This window comes from Phycodurus eques, chromosome 11 (assembly GCF_024500275.1).
Source record: "Phycodurus eques isolate BA_2022a chromosome 11, UOR_Pequ_1.1, whole genome shotgun sequence".
NCBI classification, from domain to species: domain Eukaryota; kingdom Metazoa; phylum Chordata; class Actinopteri; order Syngnathiformes; family Syngnathidae; genus Phycodurus; species Phycodurus eques.
The window spans coordinates 14,545,863-14,572,835 of record NC_084535.1 but is presented as its reverse complement, the minus strand read 5'-3'; the positions used below and the strand labels follow the sequence as shown (position 1 = coordinate 14,572,835).

At 40.4% G+C, this 26,973-nt stretch overlaps 1 protein-coding gene across 8 annotated transcripts in view; it reads right to left on the bottom strand.

Moving 5' to 3' along the window:
- The window catches only part of adgrb3 (adhesion G protein-coupled receptor B3), a 141,670-nt gene that overhangs the window by 36,300 nt on the left and 78,397 nt on the right, over nt 1-26,973 (bottom strand). For all 8 annotated transcript variants that reach the window (XM_061690007.1, XM_061690009.1, XM_061690012.1 and 5 more), the window contains 6 exons: nt 18,789-18,857; nt 15,904-16,012; nt 9,059-9,205; nt 8,294-8,369; nt 4,422-4,524; nt 3,939-3,982 (listed from right to left, as the gene is read on the bottom strand). In XM_061690007.1, coding sequence (XP_061545991.1) covers nt 3,939-3,982; nt 4,422-4,524; nt 8,294-8,369; nt 9,059-9,205; nt 15,904-16,012; nt 18,789-18,857 — 548 coding nt within the window. The remainder of the gene's footprint in view (nt 1-3,938; nt 3,983-4,421; nt 4,525-8,293; nt 8,370-9,058; nt 9,206-15,903; nt 16,013-18,788; nt 18,858-26,973) is intronic.

Genomic DNA, 26,973 nt, shown 5'->3' with positions numbered 1-26,973 from the left:
TGTTGAAACAGGCCGTGAGATGCGGTTAATCCGGACGTGGCAAATTCCAGATTAGTGCAACCCTTTACTACACTTTGAGGATAATCTTTGAAGAGACCCAATTTAAAAATCAAGAAGATCATGATTTGGCTTGCTCCACTGTGGTTAACATGGATTTAATAGATTTGAAGCATTAAATGGCAGTGGAATGGTAAAATGGTTGGAGCTGGATTGAAATGTCATTCTGCACTTTACTGTCTCATTCATAGTTTAGTGGAAGTCTGGACCCTTTAAATTCTGGAATTAACATGTGTTCCAGACACCAAGTGATTAATCTTTAAAAATTAGTAAATAAACAAACAACAAAATAAAGCCTTCTTAAAGGTGACGACTTTAAAGTTAAAGTCAGCTGGGACAGGCTCCAGTTCCCTGCAACCCTGAACAGGCTAAGCGGTATAGAAAATGGCTGGAAGGTATTATTTTAGTAGTGTGCACTAGTGGAGAACTGCACTGTATTACAATGACAGGTGTCTCTTTCTTGTTGTTGTTGAAAGGTTAGATTGATGAGAAGCAAAATATTAGATAGTATATATCTCATCCCTAACTTGATGACAACAAAACCGAAAAATCAAAAATCTGCTGCTTGTCAGAAGCTAACACTGTCTTTGATGAAGTTGAAATACTTTCAGGTCGACTTAGCTTTTGTCTTGGACATACTAGTGCTTTCATGTAGCCCAACTGTCACTTGAAAAATGCAGCTTTTCACCCAGCCAAGCTGCTAAGACATGGTCCAAATTAGCTGAATTGTTATTTAAACATTTTCCAAAATTCACAGTGGCTTGTTCTATGACATTTTCGGGAATAGGGAGCTCACAAAATTTTTATTGGTTGTGTAATTTCACACTACTTGATGGGACAAGAGAGACAAGAAACCCAAACTATTTCAAACAAGCGATTAAAAAGTAAATTTTCCATAATATGTCCCATTTAACAATCAATTTGAGTTTTCGCTCATGTTTTGTCAAGATAAGAAGCACAAAAAAATCCTCCAGCTCTTTCAGCACTGATGAGGAACAAATTATTTTGACAGTTCATCCAGCAGTCTGGGATTTTAAAATGTGACAAATCCCAGTTTGTGTCCTGACATAAGATTTTGGATGCCTTTTTGTATCCAGTAAAGAAGCAGACTGTCAGTTATGACAGCTGCCTCAAAGCATGATAGTTTTCAGCAGCATCCATAAGGTCTGACTCAGGCTCATAATTAGCCAGTACTCTTAGAAACATAAACAAAACTCACATCCTCATACTCAAGTTTCGTTTCAAACAACATGTTTGACAGATGGTATATTTCCCCCTCCTCAATGGGCCTCTGAGAGCATCTCATATTTTAATCGGACCAGCCGACTGTGTGCAACGATAATCACCGTGTGGAGTCATTTGCCAATGAGAAAGACTGTGTGGATCATAAAGGGATGTAGGTAATAAACACTGGCTTTGTTGAAAGTCATGCAAACACATGAAGATTTGTCCCAGTTGTGTCTTTCTTGTTCTGAAATAGAGGTGCTGCCCTCAAACAGCAAAGCGGAGGAGAAAATGTGTTCAAACGACAATATTTTTACACTAAATCCTTTTTGGAGAGTTCTCCTTTCTAATGAATGCAAATCCACTTACATCTCTTACGCAAAAACATACGGTTAATGGTTATACTGTACTTATTCCTCGTTTGAAGCTACACTGTATGTACAAAAGTATTAGGACAGCTTGCTATCACGCCTACAGGAAATGAATCTTAAAGAAATGATAAGATATATGATTTTGTGAGTGTTGGGATTTTTTTTTCTATCCAACTAGAAGACCATTTATGAGGTCAAAGGTCACTAATATTAGACTAGCTGTTGTAGTTTAGGTCAGGATCCAAGCAAGCCTTTATTGACTGGGGCATAGTCATGATGAAAAAGAAAAGGGGCCTCCCTACAAAATTGGAATCATAGAATTCTCAAAATATATTAGTAAGCTAAATAATTAATATTCAGGTAAAACTAAGGTGTCTAGTCTATCACCCGATGGATAAATTAATTGATTACGAGGTTTTGTCCATCCAATGTGTGCATTCTATTGGTGGTTGACTTCACTGAGGGGGGAAAAGTAGCTCAAATTAATTCTTGCAGAATGCATTCAGAATGAAATGTGTGCAAACAAGTAGCTACTTTGTTAAAGATGCAAAAGAAGAAGAGAGGCGGCTTGCATGTGTTAACAACACACACATAAACTAAATGTGGGCTGAGAGGATCGAGCACATTCAACAATGTCATCCAGTAAGCCTGCATTATGTAAAATGTGGGCAAGCAACTGTTTCAGTGTAGTGCCTCACATTCAGCACACTGAGTCATGGAATTCCTTTGTGTAATGGCTACAAGCAGCAACAGTTCCAACCAGTACAGTACGGGAAGATCCATTCGAGCATACTGAACTATTTCAGTATGTTGAAAACATGCTCTACGTATTAACATCATTCTGCAAGAGCATTTGCAAAAGCAATGTCAGCCAGACAGTGAAAAACAACTTGTCGCGCAGCACAGCATCATGACATCAACTCACACCAAACAGCAATATGAAGAATGATAAATATGCACATGTAAATTGTGTGAACAAATGAAAGAGTCATTTTGAGACTATGGATGATGAAATCTGTGTTGTAAAATCCTCATGACGTGTGCAGTTACATAATTCTGTAGCATTGTGACCGATGCCTTGGAGCTTCAGGTGGCGACTATCTGGTCCCTTTCTTATCCCGAGCAAATTTCCTTATTGACGTGTCTTTTCCAACTAATTGGATATTGATTTATTGTTGTTCCATGTAAAACTGGGGTTGCGTAACCACTTCTATAGCTGTGGTTTGAAGGAGTGACTGTCATGAGTCACGACTGACTCATATCAGTTTTGATGTAATCATGGCAGCGTCTCCTCAACAGAAACACTGCACATCATAACCAATACTTTGCTATTCTATTCTCTTCTTTCCCCAAAGACGCAATACATCATCCATAGTTTGTGTCAGTGTTGTAGTATTTTCTGATCTAAAACCTATTTCTTTATGTCAAAACATGTATCCTGTTGATTTTGAATGACAGAAGATGGCTCATGTCATGTAGATGAAGTAAATGTTGAATCGGCACATTCTTCTAGTCACAAATTTTTCAAACGTTTTCAAACTGATAAAATAATGTTTTTTTTAGGCCAACAGAAACCTCACTGATGTTAGGCATGATGAAGCTGACCCTGAGGAAATTGTGGTATCCAGCAACAAAAATTTAATTTATAAATATTTTTTTGACAGCACCTCTCAAAATCTTGATTTTAGAATCTCCAATTGACATCGTTCTATACTGTACAATACATGCACTTTATAGGTTTTCAAAAACGTCTGACACACAAAGGCCATAGTGGCTCAGTATAAAGCTCAAATAAGAAGATTTCTTTAGCTCTTTTTTTTCATCATACCAATCTTCTACTAACCTTTACAGATTGCTATCCTGTATCAGGAACAAGATTTTGAATGCTGGCAGATACAATATGACCAAGGAGACTCCTCGTTATCATGTCCACAACATTTGCAATTTTCAAACAATATTCTTCAACCACTATTTCAGCCACTATTGCTCTGAGCTTAATCATATACACTAACTCTACACTTAAGTTTGATATTTTTTCAAAAGTCACAATGTGAGCCTCCAAAGGAACCAAGAACTAAAGTTACACAGCATAACACAACAATTATTCAGACTTCACCGCAGTAACTTGTTGCATTTCAGCTCTATGCGTTAACAGGATCATTGTTTACAGTCTTAAATTTGTATGTTTGCTTACCAAGTGAAAAAAAAATCTCAAACTTGCTTGCTTCACTGAATAATACTGAAAGCTTCCCATGTAATTGAATGAGGGGCTACAGTTTTACTCACATTATATTGTTGTCCCACACTGCACAGTGAGGGTTGAGTGTTCCCTGAAAGACATAGAAATGGGCAAAATGTTTACCCAACAAAAAGTAATTAAAGGTAAACGATGACAACAATTAATCCTCATTATCATCACCATCAGAACTGTAATTAACCTCTGATATGTTTTTGTCCTTCAACACATTTTGTCAGAATGTTATTCAGGGATCCTTTACAGACCGTGTTTTGGTGGTCTCTTAGACAAACATGCACTTTTCTGACACTTACCAGCACTTTATTACCAAGAGAATGAAAAAAGGTGTCATTTATAATTACCAGACTCACAGTGCTTGTAAATGAGTTATCTAGCCTGATGAGACACCATCACTGAATGTGTTAGCACATGGGAGATGACATGCGCTGTGGTCACTTTGTCACATTGATACCTCAGTGCTAACCAATAAAACAAAAAGCAACAATATGAAAAGAGTGTGAGTCTGTGCTTACATTGGCCAGGTGAGCCAGTTCAATCTCCAGGTGGGACTGGAAGGCCTTGGGCTCTGGCCTGACAGTGACAGCAATGACCTTGGAGTTCACAACAGTGTGGTTCCTGAAACGCACACAGAAAAATGACAGAAGGAATAAATGTTATCGTTTGAATAATCCTGTCAACGACACTTTCTATTACCACCAAACGTGTTGAACAATAACTGGAGACCTTGAACTGCACAATCTAATAAGTGTCCAGTACAAGAGCGGTATCAAAAACAACTACAATGTATCATTTTGGACAGCTTTAGGATGTTCTCATGTATTTCAATATACAAGTGGATAAAAGCACAATGAAAGCACTACCAACTGGCTTTGTTGATGGGAGATGACAGCTTCATTAACATCCCTAAATTTGCCAAAGCTGAATTAGAAGCTTTTGGCCCTTATTTATTTACTTTTACACACTATTTGTTCAGAATAGAGCTGCAACCTAAGACACTAAGTTGCTTAGAGTGTTTTTTCATTCCCATGTGCCCCGCAACAGTCCAAAGTGTACCCTGCCTCTGGGGTCGCCTCCAGCTCACCTATGAACCTAATGAGAAAGTATTCAGACCCCTTTAAATTGTTCACTCTTTGTTATATTGCAGCCATTTGCTAAAATCATTTAAGTTATTTTTTTCCCTCATTAATGTACACACACTACCCCATATTGACAGAAAAAAAAATTATTATTGAAATTTTTGCAGATTTATTAAAAAAGAAAAACTGAAATATCACACAGCCGTATTCAGACCCTTTGCTGTGACACTGATATTTAACTCGAGTGCTGTCCATTTCTTCTGATCATCCTGGAGATGATTCTACACCTTCATTGGAGTCCAGCTGTGTTTAATTATACTGATTGGACTTGATTAGGAAAGCCACACACCTGTCTATATAAGACCTTACAGCTCACAGTGCATGTCAGAGCAAGTGAGAATCATGAGGTCAAAGGAACTGCCTGAAGAGCTTAGAGACAGAATTGTGCCAAGGCACAGATCTGGCCAAGGTTACAAAATCATTTCTACTGTAGTTAAGGTTCCTAAGAGTACAGTGGCCTCCATAATCCTGAAATGGAAGACGTTTAGGACCAGAACCCTTCCTAGAGCTGGCCGTCCGGCCAAACTGAGCAATCAGGGGAGAAGAGCCTTGGTGAGAGAGGTAAAGAAGAACCCAAAGATCACTGTGGCTGAGCTCCAGAGATGCAGTCGGGAGATGGGAAAAGGTTCTAGAACCACCAACCATCACTGCAAGCCTTCCACCAGTCAGGACATTATGGCAGAGTGGCCCGACGGAAGCCTCTCCTCAGTGCAAGACACATGAAAGCCCGCATGGAGTTTGCTAAAGAAAAAAAAACCCTGAAGGACTCCAAGATGGTGAGAAATAAGATTCTCTGGTCTGATGTGACCAAGATAGACCTTTTTGGCCTTAATTCTAAGCGGTATGTGTGGAGAAAACCAGGCACTGCTCATAACCTGTCCAATACAGTCCCAACAGTGAAGCATGGTGGTGGCAGCATCATGCTGTGGGGACAGAACGACTGGTTGCAATCGAAGGAAAGATGAATGCAGCCAAGCAGAGGGATATCCTGGACGAAAACATTCTCCAGGGTGCTCAGGACCTCAGACTGGGCCGAAGGTTCACCTTCAAACAAGACAATGACCCGAAGCACACAGCTAAAATAACGAAGGAGTGGCTTCAGGACAACTCCATGACTGTTCTTGAATGGCCAACCCAGAGGCCTGACTTAAACTCAATTGAGCATATCTGGAGAGACCTGAAAATGGCTGTCCACCAACGTTCACCATCCAACCTGACAGAAGTGGAAAGGATCTGCAAGGAGGAATGGCAGAGGATCACCAAATCCAGGTGTTGCATCATTCCCAAAAAGACTCATGGCTGTATTAGCTCAAAAGGGTGCTTCTACTAAATACTGAGCAAAAAGTCTGAATACTTATGGCTGTTTGATATTTCAGTTTTTCTTTTTAATAAACCCGCAAACATTTCAACAATTCCATTTTTTTCTGTCAATATGGGTTCTGTGTGTATATTAATGAGGAAACAAAATGAACTTAAATGATTTTAGCAAATGGCTGTAATATAACAAAGAGTGAGAAATTTAAGGGGGTCTGAATACTTTCCGTACCCACTGTGTGTGTGTGTGTGTGTGTGTGTGTGTATGTATATCCATCCATCCATCCATTTTCTGAGCCGCTTCTCCTCACTAGGGTCGCGGGCATGCTGGAGCCTATCCCAGCTATCATCGGGCAGGAGGCGGGGTACACCCTGAACTGGTTGCCAGCCAATCGCAGGGCACATACAAACAAACAACCATTCGCACTCACATTCACACCTACGGGCAATTTAGAGTCTTCAATCAACCTACCATGCATGTTTTTGGGATGTGGGAGGAAACTGGAGTGCCCGGAGAAAACCCATGCAGGCACGGGGAGAACATACAAACTCCACACAGGCGGGGCTGGGGATTGAACCCCGGTCGTCAGAACTGTGAGGCTGACGCTCTAACCAGTCGCCCACCGTGCCGCCTGTTTTGCACACATCACTAGTTATTTATTCATGAACGGCATTAAACTACACCAGAATGTTATTTTTTTTCTTTTTGTTCTTTTCTATTTTCCAAATACACAGAAAACATGGAGTACAAATCAAAGCTTTGCCAGTAATGAACATGATGCTTGTACTTTTAAGACGTGCAATTGAAGTGGTGTTTTAAAAATCATCATCAGTGATTTTACAGCTGACTAAATAGTCTCATTTTAGTGGAGAGCAGAAGCAAGACAGTAAACAGCTGCCTTCACAAAGGAAAGTTGTCCTTCCACCCAGTGGAGCTGAGAATATTTTCGTCATGCCTTTCATATACTTTGAGACCCTTTTCAGAACATACTGTAAAATGGATATCAATAGACTTTCTGTTAAACTCTGCAGCATGCCACTCCAAGTGGACTTCAATGACTGCATTTAGAGGAAGAAAGTTATCATTTTATTTTTGGATCTTCGCAGGCTTGATATTTAGCAAAAGGGAACCTCCTTTTGTCTGACACCTCGTTTTGATTGCCTTATCCTGCTGAGAAGGTTCTCTGTCACATCTCACTTACAGACAAACTCACCCTCATACACACACACTGAAGCCAGCTGCTCAACGTAAGAATGACAGTCTGGTCATCACAATGGCTGCTCTGTCCTTGGGATGCTGGACCAAGGGATGTAGTGACACCAGGTGTTTGATTTGGGACTCCCTGCTGCTCTTTTTAGGAACGTCAGACCGAATTAACTGCATTTTTCATACAACAGAAGCTGTCAATGTGATTTAATCTGAGGCAAAGTAGCAACACTTGTCCTCGTGTGATTTAAAGCACCTCATACAGCCAACGAGACTTTGAGTACAGCCAACAGTTAAAGCAATAAAGTGTTCGCATGAGAATTTAGCAGAGAGTAAGTTAAACACCCCAAAATGTGTTTTACTGCAAAGCTGCTATATTTTGCCATGATTCTAAATCAGTTTGGGTTGGGGGATGTCATGAACCTATTTCAAAAACTATTAAAAAAAAAGTTTCATATTAATTAATGTGCATTACTTTTGCATTAAATCATAAAATTGTCTGTTATAGCCTTTTATGATCACTTTCTTCCCTTTTGAAACACTGAACAAGGTCTCTCTGAAGTGACACATTCCAGGGACCGAAAAAGCCAAGAATATTGCAGAGAGTTGATCTAAATTGTACTACTCTGAATTGAAAAAGCGTCTGGTATGCGACTTTAAAATTATTAAAAAAAAAAAAAAAAGACTTGTTTTGCATCAGCCAAGTGATATACATAGTACATCTTACTTTGGTGAAGGTAGCATGAGTCCAAGGGTCTTGTAAAGAACTGTTCCCAAAATGAAGACAGGCGATCCCTCCATGTCTAAGGAGAAACAAGAGGTAACAATAGATAGTTAGTCAAAGGAGTATAGTTACAAGTGATGCACCAAGATTATTTTTTTAAAAGTCTTTTTTAGGAGTTAATTAGCTATTTATTGCAAGAGAAGGGGTGTCTAGAAATATAATTTCACCACGTTAATACAATGCACAATCGTTCAATTAAGGGTTCCGATATACTGTATAGTTAGTAAAATTTCATGAATACAATTAATTTTTTTCATGACTATTTTACAGGTATTTCTTACAGTGTTTTTACTCATCCCAAATGGTAGAACCTGGAAAACAGAAACAACGAGAGCAGCTGGGATAAAGAACGTGGTGCAGTTTCTTCTGTAGGCCCTTATTCTGTTATCTTTGATACAGTCCAATTTAGGCAGATAACAGGAATTAACCTAATAGTCTAAATGTCGAATGCTCAATAGGGAAGCAGGAAATGCTGAGTCGACAGTGATTAAATAAGCGTAACCACGCAGACTGGCTTCACTCCTTCGATTGCATTCAGAAATTGATTAAAAAAATTTCCCGCCTTTAATCATGGCTTCCAGGTCTCTCATTACGTAGTCAGTAGGGGGGAAAAATCAGTAAGCAATGAATTCAAAAATAGGAAAGCTACTGAAAAAGGGTTAATGACTAAATGTATTATCAAGCTCTGTGAAATATTAGGAGACCAACCTGCACTTTGGGAGACAAAGAGGGCTTTTGGGATGACCACTTTATCTTCAGAGTTCCTAGCCCAGTCCACCATGCCTTTACGACCCTTCATGGGGAAATTGATGTCAGTCATCACCGACACAGCTGGAAGTCTCTGGATGCTGGCCACTGCACAAATAATACATTACGATTAGGTCAGTATAGATTACCGCAGAGAAGTTTGTGTGAATTTCAGTCCCACTTAAATCCCATCTGGTTTCTGGCGACAGACACACCCTGGATCACTCGCCAATCAGTCACTGGGCACATACAACGACAGACAACTATTCACACTCACATTAACACTGTGACTGAGTGGGAAAATAACCCACGCTGCCTGTATAGAAGCCAAGTACGATGTCAGTGACTAAAACAACCACATGAAAAAAGTTGCAGTCTGCATCCCTCAGTAATCCCAAATTAGTTAATGCCAATGAATTGACATACATGTATTTTCCACATGTTCGTTTAGTTCCAAAATCTCCCAGCTAAACCTTTTCTGTAAATGCTTTATTTTTGTAATGCAAATACTAAACCTAAATGAAATATGAACGACGAATGCAAGTCCTGAAAATCCAAGTCCCAAATTTATTTAAGTTGAACTTTTTTAATTAATATTTCCAATACAGCAAACACAAACAATTGTTCAAACAATGGAAATGCAAGATTAACTCCACACAGGCTGAGAAAACAAAACATCCCAATACCTCTCTTTCCGATTCGCTCTATTAAGTAAATGAGTAGAATATTAATCAAATGTATCCATCGAATAAATCTCATCCCTTAAAGCAACAACAGCTTCATCTAAGAGAAATCATTTTGAGGGTACGCTGTCTTATAATTACGAGAACAGTGTTTCTGTCATTGCCATACCAACCATTGACACCTCATTAAGTGGTCTATCATACTGCTGGGCCTTCCAGGACACACTTTATGTTGTATTAGAGTTGGTGCTAACTTCACTGTTCTGAGTGTGCAGGTATTGTAAAACATTGCTACAAACTTAAAATATCGCACTATTTGAATTTATAGCATGATGTTTTGATACAGACAATTTTGTTGGTATTTTGCACGAGTACTTCAATAAGCCTGCGATTGGCTTGCAATCAATTCAGGGTGTACCCCGCATCTCTCCCGCAGTCAGCTGCGATAGGCTCCAGCATAACCTCGACCCTAGTGGAGGATAAGCCGTATGGAAAATGGATGGATGAATTTCAATAAGCTTCTTTTACTGATGACTTCTTAACCTCTCATACTGCATTTCCTTAGTTAGTCAGATATTGGCTATTCAACAGATTACTACGAGGCTTCAAATTAATAAAATATATACAATATAAAATGTTGGACCTTCGAGTGGAGTTGTACTAAGAAATTATTATCAATCACAAGGCCTCTTTTTATTGATTTAATTTATAGAAAATGTGTGTCCAACACACATTGGACACACATTTGATTAGTCAATCACACATTGGACACACATCTGATTAGTCAATCAGTTCAAATTCACATTCAGTAACATATGACAGCTGTAGGGGGAACCCTGGAGAAAAATCAAGCCATTCCTTGCATAAATGTGTTCCCAACTGTATGTGCATAATCGGAGCTAGGACTGGCAATTGACAACTAGTATACAGGTAATCTCTTTAATCGTTCTCTCCTTTTTTCACCTCCCTGCTGAGGCGCCACAAAGGGTCTGTCCGTGCACCACGGCTATTCTCCAGATCAAGCAAATGCCTCTGCATTACAAGTGGAGGATAAAGCGGGCCTTTTCTCCACCTGCTATCACAGCCTGTCCCAGTCAGGTGCTGCTTCAGAGAGGGGAATGTGAGGCTAATCCCCACTGATGCAAAAGCTCCATTGTTCATCGTGCTTTGCCAACAATACCATTTGGATCCTGGCAAGGCTCCACGCTTGGATGAAGACTATGACGGGGAAGGTGTGTCTGTATGTTTGGGATGATCCAGGAGCAGCCATGAAATCACACTGCACCGAATGTGTGAGGCGGTGCCAGATGCTGGGTGTGGCAGCGATTTGGGAGCCTTTTTAGTCATGGGGCACAGCGTGAAAGGCAACATTATAGAGGAGAGGCTGCTTTTCACAATGCGGGGTAATTCTGCATGTAAACGGAGCTTTGCATCTGCCCGATGGGACTCGGCCACACAAATAAAGCAATCATTTCGGATTGTGTTGCGATTCAGTGCACCGAGAATGTGGTTCAATTTCACATGAAGGATTTATGGCACTGCTCATTATGTTTGAATGCTGCATTGAGGCACTCAGCCTCAACTACACTTGTCACAAAAAGTGGGCGATAGTGGGCGCACGGGGGAAAATTCAGGATGAGCCCATAATACATTCTAACCTTTACAGGTGAACTGACCTTCTATAAACTTTTGAATCCACCCGTCCAATTGTTCAACATTTCAGTAATTCCTGTTCTCTAACAAAAAGGTGAATAGCAACATTTACAACAGGTGTTTGATTCACAAGTTGGCCAGTACATTTCCTGGTTCAATTCGATTTGGTATTGATGATGACAAGTCAGTGCGTTTAGATTGTCATCAGCAGTTTGCAACAGAAATACAGAGACGGATTGGAAGTGTCACAGAAAGGCATAGAAGTGGACGTCGTTAGTAATGTTTTGGTTGATTCATGGATCAAACACCATTTTTGAATATTGCCTTCCACCTCCTTGTTAAAAGCAAGGTGTACAAAAAAAGTACTGACACATTGAACAATTTTATATTTTCATTCAAACGTTCACAGAAGGTCAACTTAAAAGCCCGACTATCCGTATAACGTTTTGTGATTATTGGAGTATGTTTTCTAAAGCAACATACAGTAGCCTACTAACGCAAACGTTTTGCTAAACCCTTAAATCATTAAACATTACCTTTTTAGTTTATATACAGTACATCTGACTAGAATGCTTTAAATTAGATTGGCAGAGCTAGAACATCCTTCAAAATCTCCCTGCGTGTCCAAAGTACCACTTTGTCCTCTGAGTGTTCATGTGGAAAGAAAAGTAGCTGGAGAGGGAAGCTTTTGCAATCAGTAGGTCTCATTCAGCAATGTTGAAGAATTTTTTTCTTGATAATCTGTTATTTGGTTCTCTGGATTAGGTATTTGATTTGGAGTGACTAAAATCAAATGTTTAACAGAACTGTATAAAAAAGCACAAGCGCTAACCACAAGTGCGTAAGATTTTCAAAATTGATTTGACAACAAATATGTTACTGATGTTAAATGAGACCCAATGTTCTCTGAGTAAAGAAAGAGGTATGAGCCAGTATTAATCCTTTGGGTCAAGAGGCTGCAACAAATGAAGAAAACACATCCACTGACACATTGTGATTCTCGACATTCCAAGCATGTTTATTTGTTCAATCAGAAGGACCAATGACTGCTATGATTTGCTATGGTGAGAAGTGGTGATTATTCATCTGAAGACTACCGGTAATTGATGCATGTGTCATTAATAGTTGTGGCGTATACTTTATTCTCAATGAATTTAACAATTAATAAATAAATAAACATAAACATGCATTTTGTACCTTTACAACTGTATATTCTGCTGAGCTCATATCCTCGGGCTAAAAGGGGGGCATCAAATGGTATTCTGTATATTCCTATGACTGTATATACATTGGAGGCACGTTGAGCACATCTGCCTCACAGTTCTGAGTACACGGGTTCAAATCCGGCCTTGCCTGTGTTGAGTTTGCATGTTCTCCCCGTGCCTGCGTGGGTTTTCTCCGGGTACTCGGGTTTCCTCCCACATCCCAAAAACATGCATGGTAGGTTAATTGACAACTCTAAATTGCCCGTAGGTGTGAATGTGAGTGCGAATGGTTGTTTGTACATTTGTGCACTGCGATTGGCTGGCAACCAGTTCAGGGTGTACCCCGCCTGCTGCCCGATGATAGCTGGGATAGGCTGCAGCGCGCCCGCGACCCTGGTGAGGAGAAGCAGCTCAGAAAATGGATGGATGGATGTGTTCATTGCATCGTGTTTGCGGTGCTTTTCTTGGAGGCCTCCTATCCATCATCATGCACCGTAAAGAGTCTCTGAGTGTCGAGTGTTTCCTATGAGTGGGTCAAATGTCGGCCACTGTAAAGAATACAAGCTCGGAAGAAACCCGACTCCTAAGGAGGAATTGCCTACCAGCACAGCTGTTCATGCTCACACTCATTTGCATGAATAAATCAAGACCACTGTTCTATTATTCCATCCCAGTGAGGCGGTATCCATGGCTGCGTGACAAATGAAATGCCACAGAGACCTGTGATCATCCAGGAAGCTGTGTGAAACAAACTAAAAGAGCCCAGGAGAACATTAGTGAGGAGAAATATTGTTCCAAGACTCATATCAAGAGACTTTTTGTCTCAAAGAAGGGGAGTTTTAATCTTCATTACGATCGGTGGTGCATTAAAAATAGTTTTCAAGCTCATTACAGCGACAATGAATAACTTGTAATTTCACTTCAGCTTGATAACATTTTATCAGACACGCCCACAATAATCTCCCACATGTCAAACAATCTTGTTATTACTGAAATTGCACTTCAATACAACATGAGACGTGGTGTGCTGCTCTAATTACATCGATTGCAGCATCTCAGTTTATCAGAGAGAGAAAATTTGCCATCTATAAGTTATTAACATTTGATTAGAAGTTAACCAGTTCTCTCAGAAACAGATCGAAAGAAAATGTTTAAATGAATGAAGTGCTACATTGAATGCTTATTTGCTTCATGTACTGTAATTAGAAATGTAAGGTGAAAGACTAAAGTAGCATATGCTGTTTTGTTCTAAAGTACAGTAGTTATACGCACAATTAGAACAGTTTCTCAACTTTAACTGAGCCAAGGCACACATTTTACTTCAGAAAAATCTCACGGCTCACCACTAAACGATTTACTGAAATAATAATGATCTTGAACCCAACCCTTTTAACCCATTTTTATTTTCTGCCATCTTGTGCAGGGTACTCAATAAGCAGCCCCTGGCCTGCCACCAGCCCGTAGGCTGCCTATTTGTGGACCCTGAACTGTTAGGACTTAAACCAAGATCAGACGGGATGGGGCATTCTCAGAGTCGTATTTTGGCTGTACACCACACTTCACTTCGTACAGCACAGGGTGCAGTCAACCAACCCATTAATTGTGTATGTGAGGCTTGTGGGGCACGAGTTGGACGGCTGCCGTATGGCAGGTACGCCTGAATTGAAAAATAGTTTTCATCACTATGTGTTTTGGTTGGGTCAGTGTGTCCAGACCGGGACTCGTCTCCATGCCAACAATACACAGACAGCCTGTAGAAAAGGCCCCAAAGTCATTCATTGTAAGGGAAAATATGTTCATTTCTATGATTTAGGTGCCTTAAGCATTTGTTACTCATCATTAGTTTGTAGATTTGTTATTCAAGCAGTCCAGTTCATGTGGCTTGTGCGTTGGCAGCGACGTTACGGTGGCCGCAGTAGCGACTCAGTCAGTTGAATAAAGCGTTTGTACAAGATTATAAGTTTCTTTCGGCTGTGTGCATCAATAACAAAGTGAGTAGCGACACACAAGTATACTTTAAGTGCCTTGTTAGCATTAACCATAACGTTTTACACCAGAATTCGTTATTATTGTGTTTTACGTGCCGTTATTTAGTGGAAGTTACCATGTATTGATCGCTAGGTGAGCTATTTCTGCTATCGAACGTTTCGTGCTTTGTCTTTCAGAATAAGAGCATAGTAGAGGAAGTGCTATGTTACCTGTATAAATGTTGCTAACTTAACAGTGTTCTCGATAGATATCGTTTGTGTACTCATTTGATTATTGTTATTATTTTTACCCTATGTTTGGTTTCACTTACCAATTTGCATTTTTCTTTTCTTTCTTAGAACCCTTCTGTACCCACATTTTTATGTGTATTATTTCCTTCTTTCTTGTGGTCTTTGTTTTTAAAAGAAAAATATTTCTAACCGTCTCATTATCAAGAAATGAAATTTCATTTCAGTTTTTTGTTTTGTTTTGAATGAAAGGGACATTTTGTTTTGAATATTACAGTATTATCGCATGTGGTCTGACTGATTTCAATAAATTGACCTTTGACTCATTGAAAAGAAATATTTGTATCCCTTTAATATTTGCATTGGAGAACCCCTAATCTAGAGGAAGAGCATTTAATTGTTCTCCCTGTCATTACATGTCACTGGCATAGATATATGAACAACGATATATTTGTAAATTATCAATAATTGTTGGACAAATAAGTCAAATTTGATAAATGTCCAACCCCACCCTTGATGACCACAGCACACTAAGATGCCAAGGCACCCTGGTTGGGAATCACTGAATTAGCGTGTGAGTGTTCTACCAAACGGTGACCTGGGAAAATTATAGATTCATCAACTGTTTGGTCCGAAAAAAAAAATATCATCAAAATTCATGCAGGTGAGACCATTCCTAGACAATGCTGAGAGCTCAAGTAGTTATAAAAACACACAATTATATGAGACAGACCAATGTTCTGCACACCCTCACACACACACAAAAATAAAACAATCATACTGTGTGCCTTGGTGGGGTACAATGATGATAATAATTTGCATTTAGATTTAGTCCAAATATAAAAAATGTGTTTGTCAAAACTGGTTGCTACACCATTCACTCTTCTGTAATGTGTCTTTTTGTGAGAATCTAGCCCATTTAGACCCCTAGCACTGTTTTATTAAACATTATTGATCCCCGGCAGTTTTTCTCTACATTGTGCTTCACACACCATTTCTCCTAAATTAATGATAGCTGTAGAAGCAGAAGCTCGGAGGCTGACTCTTACCCAAGTTGCCAGTCATCAAATAAGCATTGTGGAAATCCTTCATTCCCAATCCGACGATATGGATGAATTCCTCTATGACCTGCATGAGCTCCACTGCTCCGGGATAGATCTGCACAAGACAACGCATTATTCAGTAAATCAAAGAGAAAGCACCTCATTTTCCACTCTGCTGCTCTAAGTTCACACACAATGAGGCTGTCTATGGGGAAACAATGTGGGAATCAAAATCAAATCAAAACAAATTCAAATGAAAATGTGATTAGAAATAACCCCAAAGAAACATGTTTTTGGAATGTGGGAGGGAGACGCAGTACCCAAAGAAATGCCACACATGCATAGGGAGAAAATATAAACGCCACACAGGAACCTTGATGCAATATAATATAAAAAAGCGCGCCACACAGGAACCTTGATGCAAACCCAAACCCTCATAACTGTGAGGCAGACAAAATTATTGCACAAATTATCTTACTGTATATCTATATCGATACTCTTACTGGATGTATAATTTTTCCTTGCGTGACCTCCACCAAGCACAGACCTTGACAGTAATTGTAATTGTATGTGTGTTTATTGGTTACCAACCTAACTGGTGACACATGGGTCAAGGGAGTAAAAAGATGATTTCTTATTGGATTACCATTTACTATTGACCCAGAGAATACAGTGGTAATTAGCAGCACTTAGAGGACACAGGTGTCCTGGCTTTGCAGAGTTCTACGCTCGACGGAGAGCGTTCTTCTTTTTTTAGTGATTAAGTGAAATAACATTCATAGAAAGGACTGTAGAGTCCATTTTGACCTATGATTAAATTACCAAATTTGGTTTGCTGTCCTCAAAAATGGGGTACATTTTTCGTAGCAGGTCTCATGTGAAAAATTAACCTGTAGCCAGTTCATTTCAATCCTGACAGATTGTAATGACTGGTTACCTTATTTTGCAATATCATATAGACCAAGAAATTAACACCTCAATCAAATATGGGCAGCTAAGTCTCTAAATGAAAGTGGATGGTTGATGTGATTCTCTGTGGTCAGCACCACAGACAGCTCCACAAACTGAGCCATTGACACTGGAGAGGCCCAGTAATCCAGGATGCTTGTCTATACAGTGACAGGTCACATCTAACTACAGGCTTTGACAAGGGACCCCCCCGCCCCCCAGTGATGTTGTGTATAACGACACTTGACAATATTCCCTCAGCATCAACTTTAAACAAATCACTTGACTTTAACAAATGTGTGAGCATATAATGAGGCTCTCAAGTAATTAAAAAAAGGCCTTTCAGTGGCATTCAGCAATTAGCACCTTACTCCGAGGTTTATATTGGGTAAGCACCTAAGGCAGCGCTCCCCTTCCTCTGCAGCACATGTGTGTGTGTGTGTGTGTGTGTGTGCGTGTGTATGCGTGCGTCTGTCTGTGTGAGACGTGGCAAGTGGATCGGTTAAAGTCAAAACAGTCGCGGGGGTTGGGCTGGGGTGGGCGTGGTAAAAATAAAAGCACATTGCATCGCCCCTTCCGGCATGTTTGACGCACAGCCCAGTCATAATTATTCCACTGGTCTCCATGGCAACTGTAAAGATGTGAAGGCAGCACAGGGAAATGGCTGCAATGGAGTATCTTTAGACAAAGCTCTTGCTTTCCTTGCCATGGTAACAGTGACAGCAGATGAATTTATAGTGATCCCTGCACCCAGCCAAGTCTACAGCCAGTAAAACCTCACAGTGAGGTGCTTTATGAGGTTTTTTTTTTTAAAACATCGTTGACGCACAGCGTGTGGGTGTGCGGAGTGACATGCACTCATTAAGGTAACACAAGCCAGCAAGTGTGAAAAAATTATAACTGTGAAGTCCCGTCATTGTCTGTCGAAAGCAGACTAGAGTGCAAACATCAACTTAACGGAAATGAAGCAGCAACTCCTTTTTTTCCGCATTTCCTCGACTCTCTTCCTCACTTTCTCTGATGCATTTCACTCCTGTGAGTTATGGTTCCTGTCAAAACTACAGCTACTCTCATCCTTTCAAACTACTCTCATCCTGTCAAACTACAGCTGCCATGAATAGATACTTAAATGCAGTTTAAACGGGCAGCTGGGACCAGCTGTCAACGCCAAACTGATCAAACTGGATTTAAAAACAGCCCTTTTGTCAGTTTGTGTCGGTGTAAGTGTAAGTGCAGATGCCCTCTCCAGACCTGCAGCTATCACAGATGGCATCTTTTGTCTAGGTTGTGTGTGTTTTCGGGGTTTTCAGCTTGCAGATGTAAGTTGCCGCGTTACAAAGATGCCTCTCAAAGCTCTGACACGCAACAGAAGATGGAGCCAGGAGCTACAGTACTTTTCATGGATAAACAGAGAGTCACGGTGCATTACTGCAGTGCTGCAGCCCTCCAATATGCACCCTGTAATAATAAGTGATTTTCCACAAAACTGCACATTCTCCAGCTTGCCACAGAGAGAGACACACACGTGGAAGACTGACTTTTAGCTGCTGCACTATAATCAATAAAACATTTAAAGCCCGAAGTGCAACAGAGTGCTATAAATTCAACCTAAGTAATGGTCTAATCACACTAATTGCCATGATTTTTATCTGCTATGTGGAACAATGTGCAGAATGGAGGAGCCCTGCAGTGTTTTTTTTATGGCTGGGCAAGTCTCTGTGGCGGTCCTGCTGCCACCAAGTGGCGATCTACGGAAGGAACCTTCAAAATGAGGCCACGTGCACTATGAGGACACCTGCTAAATGACCCCTGTGATGCAGAGCATTATCTAAGAACAAATCAGATTTTTATTTAAGTCTATGGATGGGGTGGCACAACATGGCGTGAGTTTTTAAGTGCACAACACTCACGAGGGCCTGAATTATTCACTACAACATGCCTACCTTCTGTGCATCTTCCCATTTCAACTTGTTTTCCTCCTCCAAGAGATTGCTGATGATTTGAAAGAAATTCTGCGGAGAAATAATGACAGGGAACATGAGTAACCCGAACGCATCCTTTGCTTTCTGTTAGTGATGCAATTCAAATAAATAGCTTCTTCTATGCAGCACTATGGGGTCATACGTCTGTGTGATGGCATCAGGAGCAAAACAACAAAAAAGTCTCCTTGAACGCATCCTTGCAGCTTGCAGCAAAATATTGAGTGCTGGAGGAAAGAAGCACAAGCTGCAACCAGGGGAACAAAGCAGATGAAAGGGAATGTTTGAGCAGCTGTGTGCATTGTCTCTTGTTCAGCGGGAGAGAGTCGGGAATGCTTGGGGTGCATGCCTGCAGTCGTAATAGGACCTCGGTCTGATCCTTAGTCTTGTTATTTCGTCTGGTCCACAGTGTGCCTGAGGGAGTGTCGCTCTCTCTCTCTCTCTCTCTCTATCTCTATCTTGACACAGGCTATCTTGTTTTCTCCTTGAATGCTTATGCTCCCTCTGGTGGTAATGTGCCCACTTTAACACTGCATTAGTGCGGAGACGCATCAAGGGGTGGGGGTGGGGGTGAGGGTGAGGGTGGGGACGGGGAGTATGAAGGGCCGTTAGGGACATTATTCAGGATTAGCTCTCACACTTACTATTCAAATGCTTTCACAGACAAGCAAACTACTGAAAGGCTCTCATAAGGACTACTCAAACACTCTCATACATACGAGTCTTGCTCTCATTACACGACTCAAATGCTCTCATTGCCTACTCAAATGCTCTCATTTACACTAGTCAAATGCTTTCATTTACACTACTCAAATGCTCTCATTGACACTAGTCAAATGCTCTCATTTACACTACTCAAATGCTCTCATTGGCACTAGTCAAATCCTCTCATTTACACAAGTCAAATGCTCTCATTGACACTACTCAAATGCTCTCATTGACGCTACTCAAATGCTCTCATACAAACGAGTCTTGATCTCATTTACACTACTCAAATGCTCTCAGACACACGCGTCCTGCTCTCATCAACACGACTCAAATGTGTTCACGCGAGCATGTCAATCACATTCTTGCACACATCACTGGCATTCACGAGTTCATGTCAATCATGCTCACACGTGAAGAGTGTAAATCTTTTATGAGGTAGTTCAATTCAAAAAGTGAAATTATAGAGATGAACTGCACACTGCACACACTCAGAGTGAAGTATTTCATATTTAAAATATGAATTGTTTTGATAACTGCAGCACATAGCAAATTAAATTTTGTTCCCATATTGAGAAACTAAAATATAACGTCAAACGAAATAGTGAATTAATTCAAGAAATAGTGATTTTTAATGGAGAAATTAGGCTGGAATTTGCCCTCGGAAAAGTACTTCAGTGTGTAATCACTCTATGAGTACTGAAGAAAAACTTTTCAACTATATTCTAATTTATTGAGATCTATCTTTGCTTCGTAACATTCTGGAACCAGTGGAGACCATCAGAACGGTGTCAAATGCGACAAGTGGCCTGCCTATCTATCTATCTATCTATCTATCTATCTATCTATCTATCTATCTATCTATCTATCTATCTATCTATCTATCTATCTATCTTCAAATAAATCTCCCACAAGTATGTATGCGAGCATTTGAGATGGAAATGTGAAAGGATTTGAGTATATTTTATGAATGGATTTGAGGATGGTATGTGAATAGATCTGACATGTTCATGTGAGTGTGTTTGAGGTGTATGTGTGCAAACATTTGACATATTTATGTGAGCATGTATTTATATGAGTTGAAAAGCAAGTGGTTTCAAAATAAAATATGGCATTGACCAACAGCAATAAAGTACAATAGTAAGCCTAACTTAAGCAGTAGCGTTACAGAGCATTATACTGTATAGTACATACATATATATTGTTAATGTATATATGTCGTCTACCTGTGGATTATTGTGTTTCAATAACGCTTTTCCTCATTGATTTAAAATGGTTGCTTTTAAGGGGTTCAATCCCCAGCCCACCTGTGTGGAGTTCGCATGTTCTCCCGTGCCTGTGTGGGTTTTCTCCGGGCACTCCGGTTTCTTCCCACATCCCAAAAACATGCATGGTAGGTTAATTGACAACTAAATTGCCTGTAGGTGTGAATGTGAGTCTGAATGGTTGTTTGTTTGTATGTGCCCTGCGATTGGCTAGCAACCAGTTCAGGGTGTACCGTGCCTCCTGCCCGATGATAGCTGGGATAGGCTCCAGCACGCCCGCGACCCTAGTGAGGAGAAGCGGTTCTGAAAATGGATAGATGGATGGATGGTTGCTGTAGGATATGACGTAATGGTCGGCCAATCAGAAGCCGTGTCGTGTATGACGTAGGGCTAGGCTGGCTCGTCTATCAAGAGCGAGATGCCATTATTCGGACGCGGATGTTGCTGAATAAATGTGCCTTTCGGGCTAAAGCGCAGTGGACGTGTGTTTACTCCTGGACTCAAGACAGAGTTTCAACACCGCTGCGTTACAATCTGAAACGTATACGGTTCGTTGCAGGCAGGATGGCCGGATAGTCGCATTTAAGCTCCCCTGCGTCGTTGTACCTAATGAGGTGTCCAAAGGGAATGAAGGAATTGAATTGTCGTAGGGAAACTCGTGTCATAGATATGCACTCCAGACTACACACAGTCAGAGTCAAATATTTCATCCATCCATCCAGCTTCTCCTCACTAGGGTCGCGGGCATGCTGGAGCCTATCCCAGCTATCATCGGGCAGGAGGCGGGGTACCCCCTGAACTGGTTGCCAGCCAATCGCAGGGCACATACAAACAAACAACCATTCGCACTCACAGTCACGCCTACGGGCAATTTAGAGTCTCCAATTAATGCATGTTTTTGGGATGTGGGAGGAAACCGGAGTGCCCGGAGAAAACCAACGCAGGCACGGGGAGAACATGCAAACTCCACACAGGCGGGGCCGGGGATTGAACCCGGGCCCTCAGAACTGTGAGGCTGACGCTCTAACCAGTCGGCCACCGTGCCGCCCAAATATTTCATGACTTCTTAAAATATAGATACCTCTAAATAAATTAGAATATAGTTGAAAAGTTTTTCTTCAGTACTCATAGAGTGATTAAACGCTGAAGTACTTTTCAGAGGGCAAATTCCAACCTAATTTCTACATTAAAAATCACTATTTCTTGAATTAATTCACTATTTCGTTTGACGTTATATTTTAGTTTTTCAATATGGGGAATTTTTTTATTTGCTGTGTGCTGCAATCATCAAAATAATACATATTTTAAATATGAAATACTTCTATCTGAGTGTGTGCAGTGTGCAGTTCATCTCTATAATTTCACTTTTTGAATTGAACTACCAAATAAAAGATTTACACTCTTCACGTGTGAGCATGATTGACATGAACTCGTGAATGCCAGTGATGTGTGCGAGAATGTGATTGACATGCTCGTGTGAACGCATGCGAGTAGTGTTGATGAGAGCAAGATGCGTGTGTATGAGAGCATTTGAGTAGTGTAAATGAGAGCATTTGACTAGTGTCAATGTTAGATATATTGTAGAAGTTATCATTTATTTGCTTAGCTTGCATTAGTATTATGGACAATGTTTAGAAAGAAAGATGTCTCGCCTTCAAGAAGATGACTCAGCAGGAATCATCTGAGAGAAGGACGTGGCCGGGACGTGGCAGGTGCCATGTTTTCACCTTGAAACCCTACCCTTAGTGTGTTGTGTCTTGTAGCTTAGTACGTTATGTCTTGTAAACTTAGAAACCTCCCTATTTTCAAATAAATGCAGGAGCGACGGGAGAGATTGTTTAGAGCGTGTTGAGAGGCTGTAACCTGAACAATCTCCCATGCGCCCTCCTCATGAGTAAAATGACCAACGTCTTCATTCCTTTTGTGTTTATTCATTATAATGTTTGGTGAGATAAATCCAACAGTCAATGAGAGCATTTGACTAGTGTCAATGAGAGCATTTGACTTGTGTAAATAAGAGCATTTGAGTAGTGTAAATGAGAGCATTTGACTTGTGTCAATGAGAGCATTTGAGAAGTGTAAATGAGAGCATTTGAGTAGTCAATGAGACCATTTGTGTAGTGTAAATGAGAGCAAGACTCGTATGTATGAGAGTGTTTGAGTAGTCCTTATGAGAGCCTTTCAGTAGTTTGTGTGTGTGTGTGTGTGTGTGAAAGCATTTGAATAGTAAGTGTGAGAGCTAATCCTGAATAATGTCCCTAACGGCCCCTCATAGGGGAGGCTGCTGGCGATCTGACTGCTCTGCTGCCCGCCCACACACCCCAAAGAGCTCCGGTAATAACCGCAGACACAATGTTTTCCTCATCTCAACGATTTTTTATGGTGTAAAAATGGCTGAATGGGCTCAAGGTCGCCCGTCCATGGTCGGCACATTCCTGTAGAATATTAGCTGCATTCATTGGGACGACATGTGATGTGATCACTGAGGTCTGACAACATCACTGACATTTAATTACTACTATTCATTATTCACATGCATTGAGAATTGGCATCAAATGTCATGTCATTTAAAAGATGGCAACTCTTTTTTAACTTGTGTTTACTATCAAATAAAACTCGAAAATGAATTTCCTTCCTGTATTATCTTTCTGAAAAACACTAACGGGTGCAATGTACACGATGTAATATCTGTTTATTTTTTTATTTCTTCTCTGTGACAAAGTAAGATTAACCAAAATATTGCTTTAATGTAATTATTTGTGTTATATATATATATATATATATATATATATATATATATATATAAATTGTGACAAAGAATTCTCTCGATTTACTAATAGTTTGCTATTTGAATGTGTTATTAATACATACAAATTGCGTTAGGTACATTCTCCAAGCCGGGTTGATAGCATGTCAGGGGCCGTGAAAATTTTAAACTGAATTTGTCATTTATTAAATTATGTATTTATTTTAATATAATGTTGCTTTTTTTATTTTCAAATTAAATATTTGAAGTCGGCGTGAGATATTCTTAAGAGATATGCATACAGTAAATGTAAAATGTCTACACATTAGGGTTTGTTTTGCCTGTTTTTTGTAATATTTGTTTTGCCAAACCATCCTTTTCTAGTATATGGGATGTAATATTGCCTCTGTGGTGTCTCAGTAAATGTGGAATATGAATTAAAATCATCCACACATTCCTGAATTCCAGATGTTTTTCTGCCGAGAAGCCTGAAATCAGATTACTCAAATTTCTTGATCTTATCTACGTCACTAGCGAAGATCTCCGCCTCCCTCTCCACTCCTGAACCAGCGGTGTCAACATAACAAACGTGTGCGTGTGTGCGTGTGTGTGTGTGTGCAGGCCGTGTGTTTGGGTCTTCTACATGGAGGCAAGCAATCAGAGGAAAGGGGGCAGTCTTAACTAAATATGGACAAAATGGATACAAAACTGAGTCAAACAGAAATAGCTTTCAGAAGGGCCTTTCTGGACACTCGTATGACAAAACCCAGGTGTTTTTTAAATGAAATTTACACTTTTATACTAAGTCCATGTTAGAGAGTTGCTCTATGGAGGTCTAAATAGCCAAAATATGGGACCTGTGAAACTTTTACTACCATTATGTGACCTATAACCTGTACAACTATATGGAAAAAAAAGTATTGCAGTGAGGGGAAGTAAAAATAAACAACTGAGATAATCTTAGAACTGGGGATGTGGCTGTGATCAGAATCAATCCATCACATAAAACTCATGTTGACTGTGAGTCAGCACACACCTGCCACCATTTAAAGTGCCTCTAATTAACCCCAAATAAAGTTCAGATGTTCTATTAGACTTTTCCACTCATTTTTAGTCACATTTTACAGCACAAGCCATGGTCCGCAGAGAGCTTCCACAGGATCAGGGGTATCTCATTGTTAAAAAGTATCAGCCAAGTGAAGGGTACAAAATAATGTCAAAGGCCATGGAACATGATAAAGACAGTCATCATCAAGTGGAGACATTACCATGAACTGGATGTCGCTCCAAAATTAAAGAAAAGCTGAGAAGAACCTTGCTCAGGCCGGCAGCAACACTGAAGGAGCTGCAGAAATTTCTGGCAAGTGATGGCTGTTTAGTACATGTAACAACCCTCTTCTTCATATGTCTGGGCTATAGGGTAGGGTCTCAAGATCGAAGCCTTATCTTACCAAGAAAACATTACTACATTTTGAAAAGAAAAAAAAAATCAGAGAGAAACAGTATATTACCTTAATCAAATGATTTTTGTTGTTGTTGTTTTTGTAGAACTGCAATGCATCATACTCTGAGCTGTGTTTGTTATGTCTGTCTTATCATATTTTACATGGACCCCTTATATGTGGCTAGTGAGTATATATTAGGTATCTTATGGGCATAAGAGATTAAATATCAGTTGATCATTAAGAAATATGTTTTATGTGTTGAATGAATTACTAATTGCATCTTGAGCCAACTGAGGCAAAACAGAGTGCACTATTGCTAAAGTAGGTGGTAATGTGGTCACTGTTTAATCAGACTCTCCTCGTTTGTGGTCTGAAATTGAACAACATGACCTCTAAAGGAAGACAGAGACAGGAGCTCAGAACATTGAGACAGGGATTTATCGATGAATTGATCGTTATTTTCCCCATCCTTGATCAAGGAGGTTTGGTAATATGATGGGATTTGGGGTAAAATCAAATGTCAACCAACAATTCATTGCCGCCCAATGAGTTTCGGTTCAACAAACAGAATGTGCAGACAGTGAGTAAATCACACGCTTATGCTGCAGTGAGCAGAGATGCCGAGGCCCGACAAGAGTGCCTTTGAAAGTGACACGGCTCTGAGGACATAAATTATCTTATTCAAGATGGAGGTGGAGCTTTAGCTATAATCTCCATCATTGACATAAAGAGGATCAGGACTGCAGTCAAGCCCAACATGATGAGATGAAACAGCTTAGGCTGTGGAGGAGACTTCTTAATACAATAGAGCCACAGGCTTGTTTGTCAGCCATTGTGCTGCCTAAAATGTTTCTCTAATATATGACAGCGTTGGCAGGGAGAAGATAACTATCAATTTTTTAGTCCTAAATAACAGCACTAGCTTTCTTGTATGAATTACCTTTTTCACAGCAGTCATTTTGCCATCCTAAAATGCCAGAGGGATTACACTGAAAATAACTTTGGAGAAGAGTTGTCTTGTGACGGGCATAATGTAACGTAGTGTAGCTGATTGTTAGGAATTCTACCCATTGCATAGAATAAAGTTTTTCAGGAGAGGCGCTTTAAAATTAGCTCAACGAGTTAAAGAAGGGCGGCACGGTTTCCGACTGGTTAGAGCGTCAGCCTCACAGTTCTGTGGACCCGGGTTCAATCCCCGCGCGGCCCCGCCTGTGTGGAGTTTGCATGTTCTACCCGTGCCTGCGTGGGTTTTCTTCGGGCACTCCGGTTTCCTCCCACATCCCAAAAACATGCATTCATTGGAGACTCTAAATTGCCCGTAGGTGTGAATGTGAGTGCGAATGGTTGTTTGTTTGTATGTGCCCTGCGATTGGCTGGCAACCAGTTCAGGGTGTACCCCGCCTCCTGCCCGATGACAGCTGGGATAGGCTCCAGCACGCCCGCGACCCTAGTGAGGAGAAGCGGCTCAGAAAATGGATGGATGGATGGATGGATGAGTTAAAGAAGAAAAACATTATCTCAGCTATGAGATGTTGTATGACATCAATGACGGCCCTGACCAAGGCAAAAGTCCTCAAGCCATGAGCATGCCACTCAAAACGAGACTGCCATTGAAACAGGAGTTAAGAACATTCCAAGATTAGCTGATTTGTAATCCTTAATTTCATAAATCGAGGAAATTTTATCAAATGCCCATCACGAGGGTGGGTTTATGGGCCAAGGAAAAACATTAAATTTGGATAAGAATCTGGATTGTTACTATGATGTCAATGGATGAGTCCACTCCTCACAACTGTAATGGCACTGCCCATCTGTTGGTCAATCTTCATGAACCAGGAGCTAGCCAGCAATAAAAAGACGGACCAATAAATACAAACCATTTTCCCCTTACACTTTCCATCCATCCATCCATTTTCCAAGCCGCTTATCCTCACAAGGGTCGCGGGAGTGCTGGAGCCTATCCCGGCTGTCATCGGGCAGGAGGCAGG